The following is a 21,869-nucleotide window of genomic DNA, read 5'->3' as shown; positions in this document are numbered from 1 at the left end:
ACCAAAGAATGTGAGGATCCAGTGCCTGATTTGGTGAAGAGAGAATGCTGCAATAGTACAGACTTCTGCAACTAACCTTGTTATGGCCAATATGCTCAATTACAATGAATTAGCTAAATCATTGCAGTCATTATTTATAGCAGCATATTCCATGATTCTAAAATAGGAATGCAAACACTGAAAGAATATTTAGTCCATGGCAAATAATTGTAAATTATTTGAATCAAAACAAAATAAAAATTATGTGCATGTCTGCAGTATAAGAACAATCCTCTGTCTTGTGTGCAATCTTGTGTGCAACGTTCTAACAAGTTAACCAAGAAGTCAAAAAAAGAGAAGAAAAGAAAGAACAGCAAGAAAGCAATAAAAAAAGTGCTTGGGTCAGAAACACCACGGTTAACACAAAACTGATTACAGTGTAACAGCTTTTATTGTCAAAAATTTTACAATTCAGTAAAAGACAACAAAATTGAGCAATGCCATTGAAATATTTTACACAAAAGTAACACTGGATTGAACATTTTAACAACAACAAAAAGATGAAAGATCATAGTTTTTTGGAGTATCTAAATCCTACTTTGAAAATCATGAATTTCCACATTTTGAGGTCCCTTGGTAAAACTGTTACAAAGGTAGTGACCAATGAAGTAGACACAGAACACACAGCTGCTGATGATGACCAGGACAGAAATGGACACAAGAGCATAGATTGACATGCATTTCTCTGCCAAAGACCTTACTAAACACTCCTGCTTAGGACATCCATTGATATTACTTGTACATATGAACATGCTATCCTTTAGTTTAGGTAAATTCCAATAAAGTAGCACATACACAAACCAAAACTCCACCAAAATCCGCAGCATAACGCTGAACAGGTAGAATAATACAGCATTCCTGCTTCCGTGCATGTCTAACATCATTGTCCCTGTGTTATTAAGGTCAGGTACACTTTTCAGCTCACCCAGAGATTCAACTTCCACTTCTTTCTTCTCTCTGGAGTTCTTCTTCTTGAAAACTGAGTATACATGGGAAGTGAAAAGCTCCATGAGTAGGACAGACAGGATGAGAAGGACAAAAATATAGTTCCAAGCCATTATCACAGGCTTGTCAAAGTGCTGGTTGAAACAGTCTCTAGTACACACACTGTCCTTGGTTATGTTGCAGCTAAAATCTGAGTCCAATTTAAACCAAGGCATTTCAGCTACAAAAAGCGTCACAAGGCGAATACAAAGAAAGCCAAACCACACAGTGCGCCCTTTGTAGGTGGTGGTAGCGTCCACTGCAGTGCGAAGGATGGGGATCAGACCAGTAACAATTGCTGCCATTGCTCTTCAGGATCAAGTGCTTCTAACTAATAGAGAATAGGATGAGAATTGGGGGGAAAAATTCTAATTGACAGACTATTGCCGAAAGTACCATTAAATAAGTAATAAATATTAATTATACATATATTTGTTGTTAGTTCCACAGTGTGCGTCAGTCTTCTGTTTTAATTTTCTACATTATAACTATGTAGTCTAATGTTCAGGTCAATTGTACACAATGTGTAATCAATTATAAAATATAAATGTATATATTTTGAAAGTAATATAAAGACTTACCAAGTGAAATTAGTCTGTCTGAAAGAAGACTGAGACGTTTTTTGTTTCAGTGATGCTGACAATGCCACTGTTTATAGCCACACTGCGTATATAGAGTGTTAAACTGCTTACATCATCAAAATTTTTGATTCTCACACTGTTTTCCACACTCAATTTAGGTCATATCATTTTTAGGGCCATAAAGAAACTGACATAATAGTTTTGTGTGTATATATATAAAAGCAGAATGAAGTACAACATGACAATAATATAGCAGTGATTAAACCTTTTAATTGGCCAAAATTCTTAAACATGTCTCTTAAACATGTAATCTCTAAACATAATAGTATATCAATTACTGACATAAACTATGAGGTAAAAGAAATGGTCAGTAATAATTCTGGTCTTCCTAGTCTTGTTTGTTTTCTTTGCTGATGTACATTATATTATAGTAGTATTATCTTTCATACTCTCAGTAAATAATTAGGTATACCACCCCTAAAAAGATCTTTAGCTTTATAAAACATTCTGTGCCAAGCCCTGCAACATTGTAATTGTGCCAGTACAAGGATAGGGACAGGTAAAGAAATTGTGGCAGGATCAAGTTCTCCAAGTTCTGGAGTGGGGGGACGAGGGCTGATTGTGTTTGCAGACATAGGCAGTAAATATAGGGGTAGGGTCAGACTGGGGCATAGGCGGCATTTCATAAAATACATTGGGGAGGGGGTGAATAATTAGACTACGAACAAAATTTTATTTTTAAGGTGTCACTGACATTGAAAGAACTAAACCAATAAAAAATTTAATCAAATAGACATGTCACCAAACAATATTTTGACAAAAGGTTAAGCAAGGAAAGGCATCATGTATTGTGTATTTAGCTTTATTAATGACAAAAGAATTTAACAAATTTGACACTGAAGTTAAGACAAGTCAAGTGCCTTCTATTGTCATGTCAATTATATACAGTAAAGCCAATACAGTCCACAGTAAAACAAAACAAGTTTCCCTCAGAATCAGTGCGCTACATAAAAACAAAACACAAGATTACAAGAGACTTTATCTGACACTGTGCAATGCACTTTGCCAACCAGTGGTTATACAGCTAATAAGATGAGCTAAGGTGAAATTAAATGAGATGAGATGGGCTTCGACGACAACCCATGTTATCAAACAATATCAACAAGAATTAATATAAATAATAGATTTTTACAATTATTATTATTCACATTTTCACTCATTGTCTATACCGCTTTTAGGGCAAGAGGCAAGGTACACACTGAACAGTGTGCCAATCCATCGGAGGGCACACACACGCATAAACACACTATGGGCAATTTGGGAACGCAAATTAGCCTAATCTGCAGGTCTTTGGACTGTGGGAGGAAACATGGAAACTCCATGCACTCAAAGATGGAAATCGAACCTGGTCTCTGGAGGTGCAAGGCGACAGTGCTTAACATTACACCACTGTGCTGCCCATTATTAATATTAATAACTCATTTAACTCATTACCTTGTATATTATTCTTATATTAATATCTGCTTGCATTTTAATCACACTAAAAGTGCATTTCACTGTGTACTGTATCAGCTTTACATGACTGACTTGACAATAGAAGGCACTTGACAATTTATTATTGTTGGTGGTGGTGGTGGTGCTGATATTGGTGTTATAAATTTTAGTTTAATTATGTACAATATAAAAATCAAACCAAACTTTCAGATTGTCCACATGGACTAATAAGTATAAAAGGGTCCTGAAAGTACCAGTAATGTTTAAATATCCATGGACCAAGATTTCTTAAACTTATGCAAATATTAAAGCTAATTTCCAAACACTTGCCCGCAGCACAACATTGGTCATCAACCAATTTAAAAAAAAAATCTGCCAGTGTCGGTCGACAGGAAGGCTTCAGACATCGAACTGTGCATTTAAGTTTTCAGATATTTTAATTAGAAACAAAGTTATGAATACTTTTATAATGCATGCATTTTATCATCTATCAGAATATGAAAATAATGTCACAATTTTTTTATTTAATCTCTTAATGCTTGTATTATTTTTATATTTTATCTCCACCCTTTAGAAATCTCTACTCGTGATTTTTTTTTTAGACCACATATCTTCTGTAAAGTTGACAGTTGTTTTAGTGATTTAATACTGTGTTTTTCAGTTCATAACCCAATTTCAGTAACTTAAAATCTCCTTCATTGTTTTGATGTGATTTAATTAATGATTGATGACCAGATTTAGATATTGCACTGTCCTAACAAGTGCTGTTGTGGCTGATGTACAGTACAAAGAAGGTGGCATTGACATTGTAGTTAGAGTAAATGTCAACTCAGGCATGTTCCATATTTATAAGATATAATGTTATCATAATCATCATGACTCCGCTAAATTAACCAAATTATACGGGCTCAGATATTATTTCCAGTCCAAAGCATGTACATTATTTTTTAAAAACTAAATGAGGAAAAAATAAACTTGTACACTTTTTGTTTAACCTGGGCAACTTTGGGAAAATCATTTTATGAAAAAAATAATTACATTTAGGGTGTTTTTACTGCAGCTGCACAGTGGTATAGTGGTGCCCTGTGATGGACTGGCACTCTGTACATGGTGTGTCCCGCATTGTGTCCCAAGGCCTTTGGGATAGGCTCCAGGCCTCGTGCGACCTGGTAAAGGACAAGCTGTAAAGTGAGTGAGTGTTTTTACTTCTCTCAAATGTCAAAATTGACCCAAACTATATGTAAGTGTTATCTAAAAACTAGGGCACTGAGTCTGATAGACAAATGAAGGAAGTCTCTATGAACTTGATATACCAAAATATCATCTACAAACTAAAAAAAAAAAAACACAAAGCTATTAAAACAAATTTAATTTCTTGAAGAGATGGTTCCCAAATAGCACACTGCTGAAGGGCCAATGCTGGGCCAATGTTGGCATTAGTGGTTGGCCCAATCTCATTTTATTTATTGGCCCAACGATGGCTTATTGGTGGGACAAAAGATAGCTTGGCCCAACGTTGGTTCATTAGATAATTGCAAAGGTGGCCCAATGTTGGCAGAATGTTGGTCCAGTAGATAATAGCAAGGTTGAAAGTTGGAAATTAAATTAGATATTATATTGCAAATAATAGGAAAACACATATCTCCGGAAATTTAGTTTTTAATTTTATTTGTGATAGAATGATTACAAACAAAGAATATATATATATATATATAACCATTATGATGATAAACTACAAAATAAACACCTAGTATAAACACTTTTTCTCTCAGCAAGGTGGATGAAAATAAATGCATACAAACAAAGTACCCATTGCCTCAGACTGTCTTTTCTATCAGGTGGCTGCTTCTTCCTCATCATCATTCACCTCGGTACTTTCACCATCAACTTGATCAATGTAGCTCAGCAGTTCTTGTACGTTAAAATGTGCTTTAAAATATTCTTTTTTTACAACCAGAAAAATGATGAGAAAAACAAACATTTTCCACATTTGGCTCAACTCAGTGTAACAACAGTTCAGCTTTACAGCACACACATTTTGCTCCAGATGAAACAAAGTAAACCAAGCAATTCAAACCGTAAATAACCTAGCAAAATTGTCAAATTATATATTTCACATGCCAACTACCTTAGTACATATATTCGACAACCGCATAAACATGAAAATAATAATAATAGTAATAATCTCTAACCTCGCTATGGCTCCGTATGCTGTTGTATTCACTGGCAACAGGTCGATTAGCCTAGCATAATAGTCCACAGCTAAACATCTTTCTCACCACATTACAGCAAAACTACTAACTGCATGCTTTTCATGTTACCACCACATATTCTCAACACTCTTATATCTTACTCAAGTGTATTTACATCTCATTTGGATGAATATTAACCCACCTGTCGTTAAGAGCAAAGAGGCACAAAACTTCAGCTTGTGTTTCGCTTGGCTGACTTAATCAGCATCACCTGGCCTCCGTGGGGTTTAAGGTTCCTCTTTAGCATTCATCTAGTAACCTGTTTGACAGTGTTTACAGTTGAGCACAAAGTAATTTAGAAAACATACGAAAATAAATTGAAAAAAATTGGGGTGTTAGTTAGGGCCCACTAACTAACTAACAATCTAACTATTAATGAGTTAGAGATATAGTTCTTTCAATGTTATTAATGTACTAGATTGGTAACCAACTAATACGAGCTCCTGATGCGATGGCATCATTGAAAGAGCCTGCTGCACACAGCTAAAGCAATATAATTTAATTTCCAATTTTCAACCTTCACATTATCTACTGTACCAATGTTGGGGCAACCTAACTTCGGTCCCACCAATAGGCTAACAGTGGGCCCATGGACAAAATGACGTTGGGCCAACCACTGATGCCAGCGTATGCACTGCTATTTGCCCAACTTTGGCTTGATGTTGGAGCATTGACAAAAGGTTACCATAATTTTGCTGATGTTGGGCCAACAAAGCAGTGCTATCTGGGTTATATCCTTTGTAATCTATTGTGGTTACTTTAATCATGAGCAGTCCATGAAACAGAGGAAGAACAGAGAGGATATGTGATACTCGTGGGTAGGCCACTAACATCATGGAGGTTTTCATAGCTCATCAGGTATCAGATTTTGTATATACACAGGTGTGTTCAAAATAACTCTTATGTTTTTCTTGGCAAAAAAAGTGATAAGGTCAGAGACATTTTGTTCCATTCAATACAAAAGGTTTAACATGTTCATTCATAACATTCTGTTATATTTTTTTAAGCATGTTTATATTTATGACATCACATTCGAAACTGTGGTCATGACTAATTTACTTATTCATTTTGTTAGCTGAAGGATGGGACCTCAAATTTTGTTTAGTATTCAGTGCTTGTTTCTGTCTGTAGTTTTTAATCGTTTGTTTTTTCATTCTAATGCCTGTGTACAGTAGTTGTTTGTTCGTTTGTTTTTGCCAAATGTAAAAAATGCATGTCTTAAATACAAATGAAACACATGCACATGCATATAATATACTTTTTAATGAAAATTAATCATCCGAAATTGAAACAATTGTTTATTCAAATAAATATTGAGCGCTGTATTCATATCGGTTGCCCAGGTCCTAAAGGCAGAACCATCCTTACTGTGAGTAAATGGAAGAACTACAAATAATTATATGCCTCACGCATTGCATCAGGCTAACAATTAATCTTCAAAGTCACATGGTAAGAATAAGGGGTATTACATAGTCAGACTCAGTCAAAAATAACACATTTAAGAAAAACATTCCTTTTTTTTTTTTTTAACTTTACAGCCATGTCACTTTCCTTTAGATGGTGACGCAGATGAGGGCCCCTGTACCAAAGAATTTTAAGTGAAAGTGCCTCATCTAGTGGTGAGAGAATGCTGCAGACCTCTGCTGCTGACCTTGTTATAATCACAATTTAAATTTCAAAATACGTTTAATTAGCTAAATCACTAACACACATATTTAAAGCATCATAGCCCATGATCTTAAAATTACCATTGTGGAATAGATTACATATACTAAGTTACTGTCATACCCAAAAACAAACAAAATAAAAAAAATTAAAAGCACAATCACTTTGTTTTGTACTCTTACACCGTTTTTATGACACAATGTTCCATAATTTTAGCCCAAAGGAAATAAAGAAAAAAAAGAAAAAAACAAAGATAAAAAAGGACAGAAACACCATGCTCAACACACTTAAACTGATTAAATGTCAATCTTATCACACATTTCACAATTCATTAAAACTGTGTTATTAATTCAATGGTACTCAAACCATTTGATATAAAATAACAATAAACTATAAAAGAATAATAGACTAAAAGATATAGAAGAAAGACTGTAGTTGTTCAGAGAAACCAAAATACATTTTGCAAACAATTTAGTTACACACTGTGGCATTCTTTGGTTAAACCGTTACAGAGATAGTGAATAATTAAGTGGATACAGAACACAAAACTGCTGATGATGATCAGTAAAGAAACAGACACAAGGGCATAAATAGACATGCACTTCTCAGCAGTACCACTCACCAAACACTCCTGATCTGGACATCCAACAGCATTACTTTTGCATATGAAAACATTTTGATTTAGTTTAAACAAGTTCCAATAAAGCAGAACATACACAAACCAAAGTTCCACCAAAATCCGCAGCACCACATTAAACAGGTAAAACAGCACAGCGTTCCTGCTTCTGTGCATGTCTAAGATCATCACCCCAGCTGTGTTACTGCCAGAGTCACTTACGCTTTTCAGCTCGCCCAGAGATTCTTTCTTGTCTCCAGCACCCTTCTCAAAAACTGAGTGGATGTGGGTAGTGAAAAGCTCCATGAGCAGGACGGACAGGACAAGGAGGACAAAAATATAGTTCCAAACCATTACCACAGGCTTGTCAAAGTGCTGGTTGAAACAGGCTCTAGTACACACAGTGTCCTTGGTGATGTTGCAACTGAAATCCGAATTCAATTTAAACCAAGGCATTTCAGCTACAAAAAGTGTCACAAGGCGAATGCAGAGTAAGCCGAACCACACGGTGCGCCCTTTGTAAGTGGTGGTAGTGTCCACTGCCGTGCGAAGGATGGGGATCAGACCAGTAACAATTGCTGCCATTGCTCTTCAGGATCAAGTGCTTCTAACTAAGAGAGAACATAAAACTGGCATGTTAACGATTGCTGACTTTTATAAGTCGCGTATGTATATTCTCTTATTTCTCATATCATTGTTCTCATCAGATTTCTAGTTTTCTATCTAAAATAAACTTACCTAGAGAAAGTGTCTGGTAAGTACAAGGTGACAGTCTTTAGTTTCAGCGAAGCGGACAATGCCACTATTTTCAGCCACACGGTATATAGAGTGTTGAACTGCTAACATCATCAACATTTCTGTTGCTCACACTGTTTACCACACTCAATTTAGGTCACACCTTCTATTAGGTCCAACAAGAAATACTACTACTTATAGTACTATTTTTTTTACTTAATTTTTAATTAAACTTAATATTATTTAAGCAGTAAGTTTTACATCAATATTTCACTTTGTTAATGGCAGGAAAAAAAATCTGTAGAAATGATTTGAAATAACTTTATTGAATACAGAATAGTCTATACTATCATATGACCAGAGAGTAAACATGTACAGGTAGTGGTTATAATAAGTTCATGCATTTGTGTAAAGTTGAGTTGTATGTAAAATACTGACCCTTTCAATAATTCAGAAAACAAAATGAAACCTCAGAACAAAAACATATATCTTAATGGTTGATATAAAGTTTGATATAGCAGCAATGATAATTCACACAAATACACAGCATGATTTATTTAAACAATGAATGATTTGAAATAATGACTGACTCATAATAAAAATTATAATTGTAATTATTATTATTATTATTATTATTATTCAAAGAGGGCCAAAAAATGTATTCCACTTTAACAGTTAAAAATATATGCCCTTTAAAAAAAAATTCTAATTGAATTAAGGCAGCAATGTGTAGTATTACACTGTATGTTTCCTCTAAAGTCTGTATTTATACTGTCAGTGTAATCCCGTTAAAAGAGAAGCATTTATTTTTTTATGTTTAAGTGTGTATAAATTTTTTGGGCCCTTTTCTGTTCATTATCAATATCTTAATTTATCAAAAAAAAAAGTCTCTTGTTTCATTTATTATGAAGCCATGAACTCTTGACAATTCAAGTAAGGATAGTAGGTTTTACCAAAAGACTTGTATGTAAGTGTGTGTGACATGGCTACATTCTTCTCAAATAATCCACTCTATAAATTGTCTTAGTTTTAGTAACTGCTTTATCCTGATCAAGGTTACAGTGGGTGTGGGATGGGAATAATACACCCTGAACGGGGCACCAGTCCATCACAGAGCACCATGCATATACACATTCACATATCCATTCATAGCAAGGGGCAGTGTATCTTAGCTAATTTACCTTCTGGCATGACAGTTACCAGGACACTGGAGCTCTGGCAGCAACACTACCTGCCCTTTCATTTTATGGTATGCTCAGCTTTGATTATTCGTAGTTCCAGGTAGGAAGCAACCACTTTGTGCTGCTTTAATCAAACATCTACCGTATATTTACAATCATGTCCAATACATTGGTCAGACGTTCTCTTCTTTGTTTATATATACATGTCCCGGCACTGTCTGGAATGCTGTCGCTGGTACAATGACAGGCACAGTTAGAGAAATTGTAGCAGGCTCTGACTTTATTTCAGATGGCAGTGGCTGTGCTACGTCAGGTATGTCCGACTGTGGCAGGGGAGGCGAGGACTGATTGTCACGGTGTGTACGCAGATGTTTGCGAAGGTAAGCAGCAAAAAGGAAAGATTTACCGCAAACTGCACAACAGTGTGGGCGGCTGTTAGAGTGGATGCGCTGATGCTTGCGCAATCCAGCTTTATTCAGGAAACCTTTGCCACAGCTGTCACAAATATGTGGCCGTGGCTTGGGGTGTATTTTCTCATGGACCAGGAGTTCAGTAAACTGGGGGAACTCAAGCTGGCATATATCACAAATAAATGGGCCAGAATCTGTTGAAGGAGGGATTGCATGAAGGCTAGTGTGAGCCTGCACCTCCTCCCATGTCTCAAAAGCAATCGTGTCACGATGATCACAGGAGAATTGTGGTCTTATGGTTTGGGAAAATACTTGCTCGGATTCAGTAGCCTGTTCTTGTTGTGCAGGTCTCTCAGGTAAATGGGTCCTTTCATGCTTGCGCAGACTGGATGACATGACAAATGACTTGGAACACATGTGGCACTTAAATGGCCGTTCTCCAGAATGCACTCTCCTGTGCTTATTGAGACTGGAGCGCTCTGCAAAAGACTTGCCACAATCGGTGCAGGAAAATGGTCGAAGGCCGGTGTGCACCAGCATGTGTCGACGCAGATCCCAAGAGGCAACAAAGGCTTTGTCACAATTTTGGCATTTGTATGGCCTTTGACCTGAATGCACACGTTGATGCACGGCTAGATCAGCTGGCTGCCGAAATCTCTTGTTACACTTGTCGCAAGGGTAAGGCTTAAATCCCTGATGAGCCCTTTGGTGCCGGCGGAAGCTGGAAGGATCTGAGAACATCTTGCCACACTGTGGACAGAGAAAGGGCTTCTCACCAGAATGCGTGCGTAAGTGGGACTGGTAGGAAGAGAGCTGAGTGAAGCCTTTTCCACATTGCTCACACTGGTATGGCTTGCTTTGAGAGTGAATACGCAGGTGACAGGCCAAGGAGGACGAGCGTGAGAAGGCCTTGCCACAATCTGAGCAAAGATAGGGCTTTTCACCTGTATGAGAACGCTCATGGTTTTTCAGATCCTTGAGCTCTGTGTAAGTCTTTGCACACTGTTGGCAGGAATATGGCCGATGGCCTTGGTGATTGCGCCGGTGCTTGCGGTACACTGAGGGGTCGGCAAAACTCTTGCCACATTCTGCACAGAAATATGGTTTTTCTCCTGTGTGGGAGCGCTGGTGAACTTTAAGCTTGGACAGTGTAGGATAGCTCTTGGAGCAGTGCGGACAAGAATGAGGCCTTTCGCCACTGTGTTGCGTCATGTGAATGCGCAGGCAGATGGCCTGCATAAATGCCTTGCCACATTCAGTACAAACAAAGGGTTTTTCTCCAGTGTGGGAGCGGCTGTGATTGCGCAACTCGGTGTGGGTCTTGTACGCTTTATGGCACTGAGGGCACTGGAATGGACGCTCAGCTGAATGTGAGCGCTGATGTTTTGAGAGTTGAGCGCGGCTGGAGAAGGTCTTGCTGCATTGCCCACAGGTGTATGGTTGCTGCTTGTCTTGACCGTGAGCTGAGAGCTTATGGCTCCGTAGAGCCGAGGGGCTGGGAAATGCTTCCTGGCAGGCTGAACATTTAAATACGTTTTGAGATTTTAAAAGTCTCCCTTTGCTTCTTCCTTTCGCCAGTTTCTCAGCTATATTCTCACTCTCCTCATCGGGTTCAGTCTTTGGAGTTGGTGTATGGTGCTCAACTCCAGGTAAGCTGCCTGGCTCAGAGGAGGCCATCATTCTGTAAGTTAAACAAATTTTGTTATCAGTTGAATGTCAGACCATGGATAATCTTAGTGTTTGCACATGTCGGCTTACTGGTTAGTATAAAAGTGAACAGAAAATGTAGAAAGTACAGCAGATGACACAAAATGGCCGGCATTAGGACCTCAGGGACAATTAGGTAGCGAGACAAAACCCTCGCTGAGGGAGGTCGTCTAGCATCTACAGTGAAACACCTGACGAGGATGTATTCCGGGGCTGGGACAGATCCATGTCAATCATGCAGTGCAGTGATTATTTAAACCACTAAATTAACATTTATGCGCGCACATAAAAACCAATCTGACACAAAATGGCTGGCTTTAGGACCGCTGAACGAGCTATGTACTTTGAACGTTCTTTCACTGTATGTGCAATGATTCAATGTTCCAGCAAGAACTTGTGTGACGTACGGAATAAAATCTTACCAGTAATTTAACTGCAATATTTTTAGGCGTACAGGCTGTTTTCGAGAAGGCGAGCTGTATTGAGGTGAGCTGCTGTCTCACGGTGCTGCGGTATCCGAGAGGCTTTAGGACCGGGAGATCGAGTCTGCAAGAAGCTCGAGCATTTCCGCAAATCCACGGGAGTGTAAAAAGTGTCGATGAAAAGCCAGTAACGCTCATCTGTTGTTTGCTGGCGCCTGTTAGACCTGGCGTTATGGTAAGTATATCACAATCGGAGATAACTAGTTCACTGACTGACTAGAAAATGGGGATTGTGTTGTGGGAGGAGGGATGTAATAAGCTAACCGCTAGACCACGGGTACACGTCCCGTTTGCGGATGAAACAAAAATCTAAAATAAGCTCAACATATTGTTCGTCAACTCAGGGTAGGGCACCGGAAAGTTTCGTTTCGTGTCGCTAGCGAAAATGTTAGTTATATTAATTTACTGTAATTTATGAAATGTCGCTGTCGGACCTTGTTTCATTGATGCACATTTCCTGTTTCCCAGCGACAGCAGCCGGAAGTGGAAAAAGACAATTGGTGCGGACGGGGACGTGTACAGCCGCCCTGAGTCAAAAAGCAAATGGATATAACGCACCTGCAAATAACAAATCACTCGAAAGCGTCTGCGACGTCCTGTGTATGTGCTTTATACGACCGGGTAACCAATGCTTATCATTCGGTGTTATTTGGAACCTGTGTGCTAAGTATCTTAGTCAGAAATGCTAACTGGCTAGCGAGCTATCTAGATAAATTAGCCTAGCTAATGCGTGTCGAAGCTTGTTCAGTTCATTAACTCGTTCTGATCAGATGGTCAGTTCATACAGTAAAGTCTGCTACAGTTCGCACGGATTTTAGTAACACTTTGTTTAGGAGTTAAGACGGTAGCCAGCATACTGACAAGGTTATGTTTGTCTTGCTAGCTCCCTTGCAAGGGAATTGTTTACTGTGTAAATAGAAGTCCATTGTGTTAGCCAGCTGGCTTAGTCTCTACAACGTGAGTCCTAAAACTTGTGCACAAAATTAAAGTGTCATGGTCGCTTTGTAAAATAATGCATACAAAAAATGTGTGTATGTGTGTGTATATATATATATATATATATATATATATATATATATATATATTACTAAACCCTTGTGCCTGTTAAAATGAAACCTGTTCCACACCCCCCTCCCCAGTATAAAACTACATGTGATTGGCTCATCCTCTTAGTTGAACTTGGGAGTTACTTCAGTGCTATTCTGCTCTTCTTGTTATGTAGGTTGTTATATAGTTGATTGACACCAACTTGCTCTTAATGCAATAAGGGAATTCACACATTACCTCCATGTCTGTCTTATTTGCACTTGCACCAGATTCCACAGCTCTTTGTAGAGGCGTGGAATCTGGCACGAGGAGTGGTTTTGTACGCATTTACTGTTCCTGAAAATCGTTAATCTGTCTGGCATTCCTCATTTCAAATATTACTGTCTAAATATACGTCTCAAATTTTTAAAGTTAATAGGATTTAAGATTCAGTTATTTGTCACATCTACCTTATAGCACAGTGAAATATATTTTTTTGCATATCCCAGTTAGGAATTTGGGGTCAGAGCCCAGGTCGTCAGGATACAGGGCACCACAAGCAGACGGGGTTAAGAGCTTTGCGCAAGGGCTTAACAACGGTAGCTTGGCAGCGGTTGGGCTTGTACCCCCGCTCTTCTGATCATTAACGTAGACCCTTAACTGTCTGAGCCACCACTGCCTGTGTGTCTGTTTCTACGTAGCAAATGTAATATTTCTGGCTTAGCCTTAGCTATTACTTTTAAGTTAAAAGTTCTTCTAAAAGCTAGAAGTTTGTGTGCGTTTGCTTGAATTAAACTTTTAACAGATTTTAAACATAGTACAAAGTAGAGAAGTTTCCAAGGATCTGTCTAGTACCCGCTAAAATCAGTAAACCTGTTTATTATCTAAAAATACATAAAATATTTTTTAATACACTTGAGTAGTGATGTCTAAACCTTTAAACTTTTTTTTAAAATTCTTGTTTCTCTCCAGCCTCCATCTGCTGTGTGCATCGATATGAACCCAGTTAACAGAACTTCAGTGGCATGGAATTTCAGACTGCACTCACTTCTCTTTCCATAAAAATTACCTTTGCATATGGACTTTACATACACCATCACATTGATGAAAGTGGGCACAAGGACCTCACCTTTAAAAAAGGTGCCCCCATTTTTCAAACTCAAACTGGCTCTTGTTAGTAATATACATCACTCTATTATACCATTGTGGCTATGCAACAGCCAGGAAAGACCAAAGGCTTTTTATGCAAGCACTGTGGTATAGCATGTTCCAACATGCCCAGTCTTTTGGAGCACATGGAAACCTGTCGTCAGTCAGAGGATGATCGGAAGTTCAAGTGTGACGAATGTGGACGGGGATACAGGCACGCTGGTAGTTTGGCTAATCACAGGAAAACTCATGACATCGGCTCATTCCAGTGCCACATATGTGCTCGGAAGCTGTCCAATGCTTTGGCTCTCAAAAGTCATTTGCGTATTCACACGTCAAGAAAGAAGTATACTTGCATGGACTGTGGAAAAAGCTTTCGCCTGGCAACTCAACTGGCAACTCATGAAAAGGTGCACCGCAATAGAGTGTTTCAGGAAAGAACCAAGAACTTCGAACTGGAAGGTAATCAGGCTGGAGACGTTTGTGATGATGAGCAACAACAGCAAGTGGATGAGCAGGATTTCGATATGATCCCAGAACTGCCATCAGATTTAGAATTGGATGTTGCCCCTGATAATGGCTTTAGCAATGGCTTAATGTCAGAGCTGATTCCAAGCTCTGCTGCAGAGCATGACAACACTGGTGATGATGAGGATCGTCCATTTAAATGCGACATGTGCGAAAAAACATATAGGCATCATGGAAGCCTGATAAATCACAAGAAAACTCATCAGATGGGCATATTTGAGTGTTCGATCTGTTTCAAACAGTTCAACAATCTTGCTGCACTTACCAGTCACCAACGAATCCATAGTAAAACCAGAGGTCATCCTAGTGCAGTTAGCCCATTGACCCCCGAGGCTTACACAGACTCTAAGTCAGAACAAGTGTCAGATCTGTTGCAGAATGGGGCCAGAAATATCCATTTCTGCCATCTTTGTCAGTCAGCATTTCCCAGTGATGATGAGTTTCAAAATCACATCATGTTGCATAACTCTTCTTCAGTGTCCTTTGAGCTCCCTGCTAGCACACCAGATGATCATCCTTTTTCATATAGTATTAATCAGTCACCCGAGTCTAATCCATATCCATCCTCCAGTGACACTCCACCATTGCCACCATTACTCGATAAAGCTGTTGATTATGACCAAACCCAGGGACCAATGGAAAATGGTCATATATATGTACCTCACCCCATTGGTGATGAACCAGCTCTTATAGATACTCAGGGAGAGCATCTGGCCCTGCCTTTAGAAAACCTCAACCCTGAACCTTCAGAGCCACCTACTGATGATAAACAAGGTCATTCTGGAAGCTCAGACCGCCGTTTTAAATGTCATGTCTGTGGGAAGAGCTACCGACATGCAGGTAGTCTCATCAACCACAAGCGTTCCCACCAGACGGGTATTTTCCAGTGCTCTATTTGCCGTAAGAACTACCCTCATCTAGCTGCCCTGCGCAGCCACCTTCGCATTCACAAGGGGAGACCTTCTATGGTGATCCCTACTGCTGAAGGTGACTGGCTTTCCTCAGAGCCCCTGACACATGAAAATCAGCACGGAGGATTTCCTCACGAAGGTGATGTAAGCGGTATTCTGGGCTTTCCTCAGGATTTGGGAGACTCTGTACACATGGATTCTGATGAGGAGAACATCAATGATCTTGATGACTCAGAATTTCAAGAACAGTTTGACAGTTCGTTCTCTGAGGACAGACACATCAACCTACCTCAGGATGAATCCTTAATGGAGAGGCACATGTGTGCAGACTGTGGAAAGACATTTACTGATATTGCAGGGATCAAGTCACACATGTGCCCTCTCTTAAATCAGCAGTATCAGTCACACAGTATGAGTCCAGACTGTGAAGTGGATTTTAAGCCTGCTGATTATAAACATGCTATGGGAGATTCAGGGGAGCAAATGGCTTTTGAGGGACACAATGGCAGTGACATTGCTTACTTTCATGACACTATGCATGATCAGATGATAAGTGACAATGAAGGTAAACTTGACTGCAAAAGTAGTGACGAGGAGGATGAGGAGGACGATGGAGAGATGTATCAGTGTTCAGTGTGTGGGAACCACTACACCAGCATGCGGGCGCTCAGGACCCATCTCCGTGGACACACTCAAATCCATGGAACTCCATCAACATCAGGCCCCTCCTCTATGTCTTCTCTTGAGGCTGAGAAAGATGATGAACCGGGTCAGGCCCAGCAAGGTGACTGTGATCTAATTATCTGTAGCACTTGTGGGGAAAGTTTCACAAAAAAACAGGACCTACTAGCACATCAGCTTTTACACAGCAGTACAGTGGATGGACAACCAGAACAATATGTAACACCAGACCAGAATGAGCCCCAACCAAAAGAAGAAAGGGAGAGTATTATCTGTGGGACATGTGGTGTTATTTGTACCAGTGTTACTCAGCTTGAGAGCCACAATTGCCCAGGACGGTGTGATGAGAATCTCGAAGAGTATGATGAAAAAACAGATATTGTCAGTGCCCCTGGACTAACCCTAGGACAAGAGCCTGAATATTTCAAGGAGAGTACAGAAAGAGGGAAGAGACTGTACAAATGTGATCAGTGTGGACGTTCATACAGACATGCAGGTTCACTTCTAAATCACAAGAAGTCACACAAAACAGGGGTGTTTCGTTGCTTCGTTTGTCAGAAGCGCTTTTATAACTTGTTGGCCCTTAAAAACCACCAGAGAACACATTTTGATGTTAAGAAGTAAGTAAAAAATTAGATCCAAATGTTTATAATGCTCATGTGGCTTGTATAATTGCATTAATGTTACCGTATACTGTATTTAATAGTTAAACAGGTTTCACAACTCAATCCTTAATATTCTTTTTCCCCCCCTCTACTAGGCATAGTTGCACAGAATGTGGGAAAGCTTTCAAAATCCACAAACAACTGTTGAACCATCAGAGAGTTCATCGGGAAAATAAGGCCAAGATTGAGGAACTCAACAAACAGATTCAGGCCCTTATGGAGATGAGTGGGAGTGTCTCTGTGAGTGGGATGCAGGAGGTCAGTGCCAGCAGAAAAAGACGCGGCCGACGTCGCAAGCAAAAAGACATTCCTGGAAGTGAACAGTCTAGCCCAGATAAAGACAGCCACTCAGGGGATCCTAATGACCCGCGGCCTTTTGTCTGCGATCAGTGTGGGCGAAGTTATCGGCATGCTGGAAGTCTGGTCAACCACAAAAATTCACACAAGACAGGAGAATATTATTGTGCTGTGTGCAATAATACCTACAGCAACCAGTTAGCAATGAAGAACCATCTACGCATTCACTTCGCAGTTAAAAAGCACTGCTGCCAGGATTGTGGGAAAGCATTCCGGGGAAAGAAACAATTACTGAACCATACTTGTAAACACAATCGCAAGAATGCATCAATAAAAGGAAAGGGTAGAGGTCGGAGACGAGCAAAGGATTTAACGTGCAAGAATTGCAGCCTGGTATTTCCCACTGCTGAGCAACTTGCTGGCCATGGCTGTAGTAAGGGACACAGTCTTGAGTCTACCCCTGCTGGCAGTGATCATAACCGTAATGGAGATGCATCTGTGGTTAAAGAGGAAAGGCCTTTTAAGTGCAACATCTGTGGTCGGAGCTACCGTCATGCCGGCAGTCTGTTGAACCATAAGAACACACACAAGACTGGCCATTTTACCTGTTCATTTTGTGCCAAGCCTTTTTCCAATCCCATGGCATTACGTAATCACACCCGGATCCACACGCAGAAAAAAAAATATGTCTGCACAACCTGTGGCAAAGCTTTCCGTCTCTCTAGCATCCTGTACAACCACCAAAAGATCCATGCCAGAGGAGTTACCCATTATAACTGCCATACATGTGGAAAGAGGTTTCAGGGAAAATCTGGTCTTAAGAGACATCGCTGTTACAGAAGTGGCTCATTAGGCTCCCCAGTCAGTCAAGATGGAGGTGACAAGTGTTACACGTGAGTGAATCAATGATTTTGGCGGGTTTTAGTGGTTAAAAAAAAAAAAAAATTCTCTTTTGTAAAAATTCATAAGGAATTTTTAAAATAATTTTTGTATTTATACAGTGCTTGTTTACTTTATGAAATTTTATTTCATTTTATTTTTTGTTTACCTGAGAGTCCCCACCAGGGGGAGCTGTTAAAACCTAGCAAAGGCGTTCTGCTCATGATTGTCAGGAACAGATGTGTGTGACTGTAGTAATGATGTTAATCAACCATCCCTGTATTAAGTTCATAATCATACTTTAAATATATTGAGATTAACTAATTCCAGTGATCAGCAAGATTCCATTAACAACCACCTCAACATAATCCATGACTACTTCTTTATTGTGGTTGTACTGTCAATTCTATTGTCTTTATCTAAAATTGCATGAACTAATAAAATATTAGTTCAAAGTTTCTTGTGTTTTACTTTAAATAACAGTGTATAATATGATGAGCTTCTGTTTTACTTTAATGCTTGTAAGTAGTTCTCATTTTCTTCTCTTTTGTAGGTGTGATCAGTGTGGACGCTCCTACAGACACGCTGGATCTCTTCTTAACCACAAAAAGACTCATTCTGCTGACCTGCTCCACTGTAGTCTCTGCTTGAAAACCTTCACCGACCATCTGGAACTCCAGAGCCACTCCCAGATGGCCCGTCACTGCTGCCCTGACTGTGGAAAGACCTTTTGTGAGTTTGCACACCTGCAGAGCCACATGGAGATTCACAGCAAGGGACTTCCTTATTACTGTAGTGTTTGCCAGCAGAACTTCCCCAACATGGCCAGCTTTGAGCAGCACCAGGAGGTTCACCATAGCATGCGAGAACAGTCCCGTCATCAGCAAGACATTCAGATGACACAGAGTTTGGATTGGAACTCTGGTCTTAATCAACACATGGGGCTTGAAAATCTCTCCAAAATAGATCCAGAGTTTAGCGAAATTCCTGAAGACTTCTCTGATCAAGAAGATCAGCAAGAGAGTAGTGAGGTATTTGATAAAGATGAGAAGAGCCACGTATGTGAGCACTGTGGCCGTTCATATCGGCATGCCGGATCCCTGCTCAATCACAAGAACAGCCACAAAACTGGCTCCTTTTTCTGCTCAGTGTGTCAAAAGGAGTTTACCAACCTGATGGCACTGAAGAACCACCGACGAATACACACCGAGCCCAAGCGCTACCAGTGCCTGGAATGTGGCAAGGCGTTCCGCGTGTCCACCCAGCTCATCTGCCACAGACGCATTCACACTAAAGAGAAGCCTTTCTCCTGCATTCTCTGTGATAAACGCTTCTCCAGCAAGTCCAACCTGCGACACCACCAGAAGTTGCACCAGAATGCCCAGCAGACCTTTGAGTCCTCCTTCAACATGGATCCAAATGCCTTTATGGGACTGGGTGTGGAGCCTTTCCTTTGAGGCAGCGTCTGCAGGACCAACACTCTCATCTTGTCGTTCCAAAGGAAGACGACAAAATAACATTTCTGTTATGGAACTCTTCCCCCACCCAAGGCCCAATGCCAATAATCGTAACACATCAGGTTTTTCTGCTGTATTTGTCAAGATGGTGTCCAAACCAGATGCTGTTCTTGGCAGTAGTTGCCTCCTGTACTGTTGTATTTTGAAATACTTTTCTCTAAAGGACATTTAAGACTGGCATTGACGTGATACTACCTCTGGTAGGGACAGTGATACTGTAGAAACTTTAGAATAAGTGATGGTGCCTGTCAGAAACCAATTTAGATTTGAATGTTTCAATGTTTGTTTTTCCTCACAGAGTGCACACAAACTTAAGAATTATATGGTACTATTATAGGTCTCAAACTGAAGACTGGGGTAAGAGTGTGTGGTATATTTACCCTGGCACTGACCCTAGTAGTAGAGTCCGACCGATTATTTGGCAGCATTTTAAAAAAGGTATCAAAAAAGGAATAACTTGGGATGATTATTTTAGTGAATAAGAATCAAGTCCTATTATACATGTTTTCCCTGTTTTAAGGACACAGTATGTGGTTGTATCTTTATAAAATTTGTTCTATGATCATGTCTTAGTCAAGTACAAGCATCATCAGTACTTTCATCACAGATGACGCTGTTAACGCTGTTAAACAGCAACCATAAAATTTATTAGCGGTTCCCTTTGGCCTGCCCGATAGAAAATATCAGTGATATTTATTTATTTAAAATTTTATTTATAACCCATGTTAATATTTGAGCAACTGTAATTACCATTTTTATGTGGTAAATATCATGCAGGGTTTTATTTGTAACAGTAACATACTTGGGTATTTTCACTTATGTTAAAAATGTTTTTAATTCAAAAGCATTTCAAAGTGATGTATCTAAATGTTTAAACGTGGTAAAGTTGAGATTTATTTTCTCAATGTGTGAATTAATGTATTCTTTTGAATAGCATCTTATTTAACTTGCTGTACATCAGTTCTTTTGAAAATGATTGCTGAGCAAACAACTATGGTTTGACAATTGATGCGAACATGTTACCGTATGGATTGGTATGAAAGGGACCCAGACACCCATGATCGGTCGGGCTCTATGAGAGGGCAGCAGCTCCTAAATGGGGAAATTTTTAGTAGTTATGAAATTACTCAGGTTTCACACCTTAATCACTAAAAATAATATAAATAATTAAACCATATGATTTCAGCTGATGCACACAGCATCACGGGGAAGGTATATTTTTGTTTGTCAAGGATATAATTCCCGTTTGTATTTCTATGTGCCATTTCATATCATTGCCCTACTTAGAATAAAATGTATTAGTAGTTTCCACTTATGCCTATATTTCAGTACTTACTGATTATTTAAGAATAGGAGTTGTAGACCTTCGTGGTGGCATTGAATATGAAAATCCACTGACTTCTGAATCTTTGCGATTCACTGTAATCAGTTACATATATCTTAAATATAGAATATTTATTTTTGTTCTTACAATCAGTGTTTCTCTTTCTCAAGTAGAGGACTAAGCAGATACTGTTTATTTGTAGATGTTCTTGCCCTCACTTCTTGAAACTCAATAAACACAATGTAAATGTAGATGATTCTTCTGTGTATACTGTGTCCAAATAATAATCCAATTAATAGATGAGTCATGTGGTATTCACTCTTGATTTTTTTTAAACATGGATGTTGTACTTAATCTTTTATTACATATTAACTTAAAACATTAGTAAATGTCATACTTTTACATGTTATACACATTCACTGAATATGCAACAGTTTTCTCAGTTTATTTTAATGCCTAAGCTTTTTAAGGTAAAACATTAGGTAAAACTTTTCTAAAGGGACAAACTTTGAACTTAATATCAGCATGATCTAAAACCATAACACTGACCAGCTAACATATAAAGTTAATAGAGGTTTAATACTGCATCGTTGTTGCATCTTGAATTCACTACTAGCTTTGTTATTTCTCAGTGGTCCCTGTGAAGTATGAACCCTAGGAATATGATGGCTTTCTTAGTGTTTCAGCTTTGTCTATCTGAAGCATGTCATTCCCATTGCTAAGTGGTGGGTCAATATTCTGGCTTG

The 21,869-nt window shown here is 39.2% G+C and overlaps 4 protein-coding genes across 6 annotated transcripts; 1 reads left to right on the top strand and 3 right to left on the bottom strand.

The window, feature by feature from the left end:
- Window positions 1–422: 422 nt before the first annotated feature.
- On the bottom strand, window positions 423–2,132 carry LOC128541527 (gap junction beta-3 protein-like). The gene is made up of 2 exons (XM_053511993.1): window positions 1,605–2,132; window positions 423–1,354 (listed from the first exon to the last, which is right to left on the bottom strand). Exon 2 carries the CDS (start codon window positions 1,326–1,328, stop codon window positions 567–569), a length of 762 nt encoding a protein of 253 aa, XP_053367968.1. The 5' UTR covers window positions 1,329–1,354; window positions 1,605–2,132; the 3' UTR covers window positions 423–566.
- A 4,503-nt stretch (window positions 2,133–6,635) lies between these two features.
- Window positions 6,636–8,445, bottom strand: gjz1 (gap junction protein zeta 1). The gene is made up of 2 exons (XM_053512157.1): window positions 8,370–8,445; window positions 6,636–8,242 (listed from the first exon to the last, which is right to left on the bottom strand). Exon 2 carries the CDS (start codon window positions 8,214–8,216, stop codon window positions 7,491–7,493), a length of 726 nt encoding a protein of 241 aa, XP_053368132.1. The 5' UTR covers window positions 8,217–8,242; window positions 8,370–8,445; the 3' UTR covers window positions 6,636–7,490.
- Window positions 8,446–8,669: 224 nt separating this feature from the next.
- Window positions 8,670–12,210, bottom strand: znf668 (zinc finger protein 668). The gene is made up of 2 exons (XM_053511243.1): window positions 12,087–12,210; window positions 8,670–11,638 (listed from the first exon to the last, which is right to left on the bottom strand). The coding sequence occupies exon 2, from the start codon at window positions 11,635–11,637 to the stop codon at window positions 9,721–9,723; it is 1,917 nt and encodes a 638-aa protein (XP_053367218.1). The 5' UTR covers window position 11,638; window positions 12,087–12,210; the 3' UTR covers window positions 8,670–9,720.
- Window positions 12,199–20,700, top strand: znf646 (zinc finger protein 646). Of its 3 annotated transcripts, none has more exons than XM_053511241.1 (5): window positions 12,206–12,321; window positions 12,615–12,746; window positions 14,145–17,061; window positions 17,202–18,296; window positions 18,836–20,700. In XM_053511241.1, exons 3-5 carry the CDS (start codon window positions 14,384–14,386, stop codon window positions 19,737–19,739), a joined length of 4,677 nt encoding a protein of 1,558 aa, XP_053367216.1. In that variant the 5' UTR covers window positions 12,206–12,321; window positions 12,615–12,746; window positions 14,145–14,383; the 3' UTR covers window positions 19,740–20,700. The 3 variants fall into 3 exon arrangements, with proteins under 3 accessions (XP_053367217.1, XP_053367216.1, XP_053367215.1); XM_053511240.1 differs by having other exon boundaries at window positions 12,615–12,767; XM_053511242.1 differs by lacking the exon at window positions 12,615–12,746 and having other exon boundaries at window positions 12,199–12,321.
- The last annotated feature ends 1,169 nt before the right edge of the window (window positions 20,701–21,869 follow it).

Source organism: Clarias gariepinus, chromosome 14 (assembly GCF_024256425.1).
Source record: "Clarias gariepinus isolate MV-2021 ecotype Netherlands chromosome 14, CGAR_prim_01v2, whole genome shotgun sequence".
NCBI classification, from domain to species: Eukaryota; Metazoa; Chordata; class Actinopteri; order Siluriformes; family Clariidae; genus Clarias; species Clarias gariepinus.
Note: the sequence above shows the minus strand (reverse complement) of the source record. Positions and strands in the feature narration are given on the sequence as shown.

Coding starts and splice junctions, on each gene's coding strand:
- znf668 (XM_053511243.1), bottom strand. CDS start 11,637: ATGATGGCCTCCTCTGAGCCAGGCAGCTTACCTGGAGTTGAGCACCAT.
- LOC128541527 (XM_053511993.1), bottom strand. CDS start 1,328: ATGGCAGCAATTGTTACTGGTCTGATCCCCATCCTTCGCACTGCAGTG.
- znf646 (XM_053511242.1), top strand. CDS start 14,384: ATGCAACAGCCAGGAAAGACCAAAGGCTTTTTATGCAAGCACTGTGGT. Junction 17,062..17,201: donor ACACATTTTGATGTTAAGAA/GTAAGTAAAAAA, acceptor CCCCTCTACTAG/GCATAGTTGCACAGAATGTG. Junction 18,297..18,835: donor GGAGGTGACAAGTGTTACAC/GTGAGTGAATCA, acceptor TCTCTTTTGTAG/GTGTGATCAGTGTGGACGCT.
- gjz1 (XM_053512157.1), bottom strand. CDS start 8,216: ATGGCAGCAATTGTTACTGGTCTGATCCCCATCCTTCGCACGGCAGTG.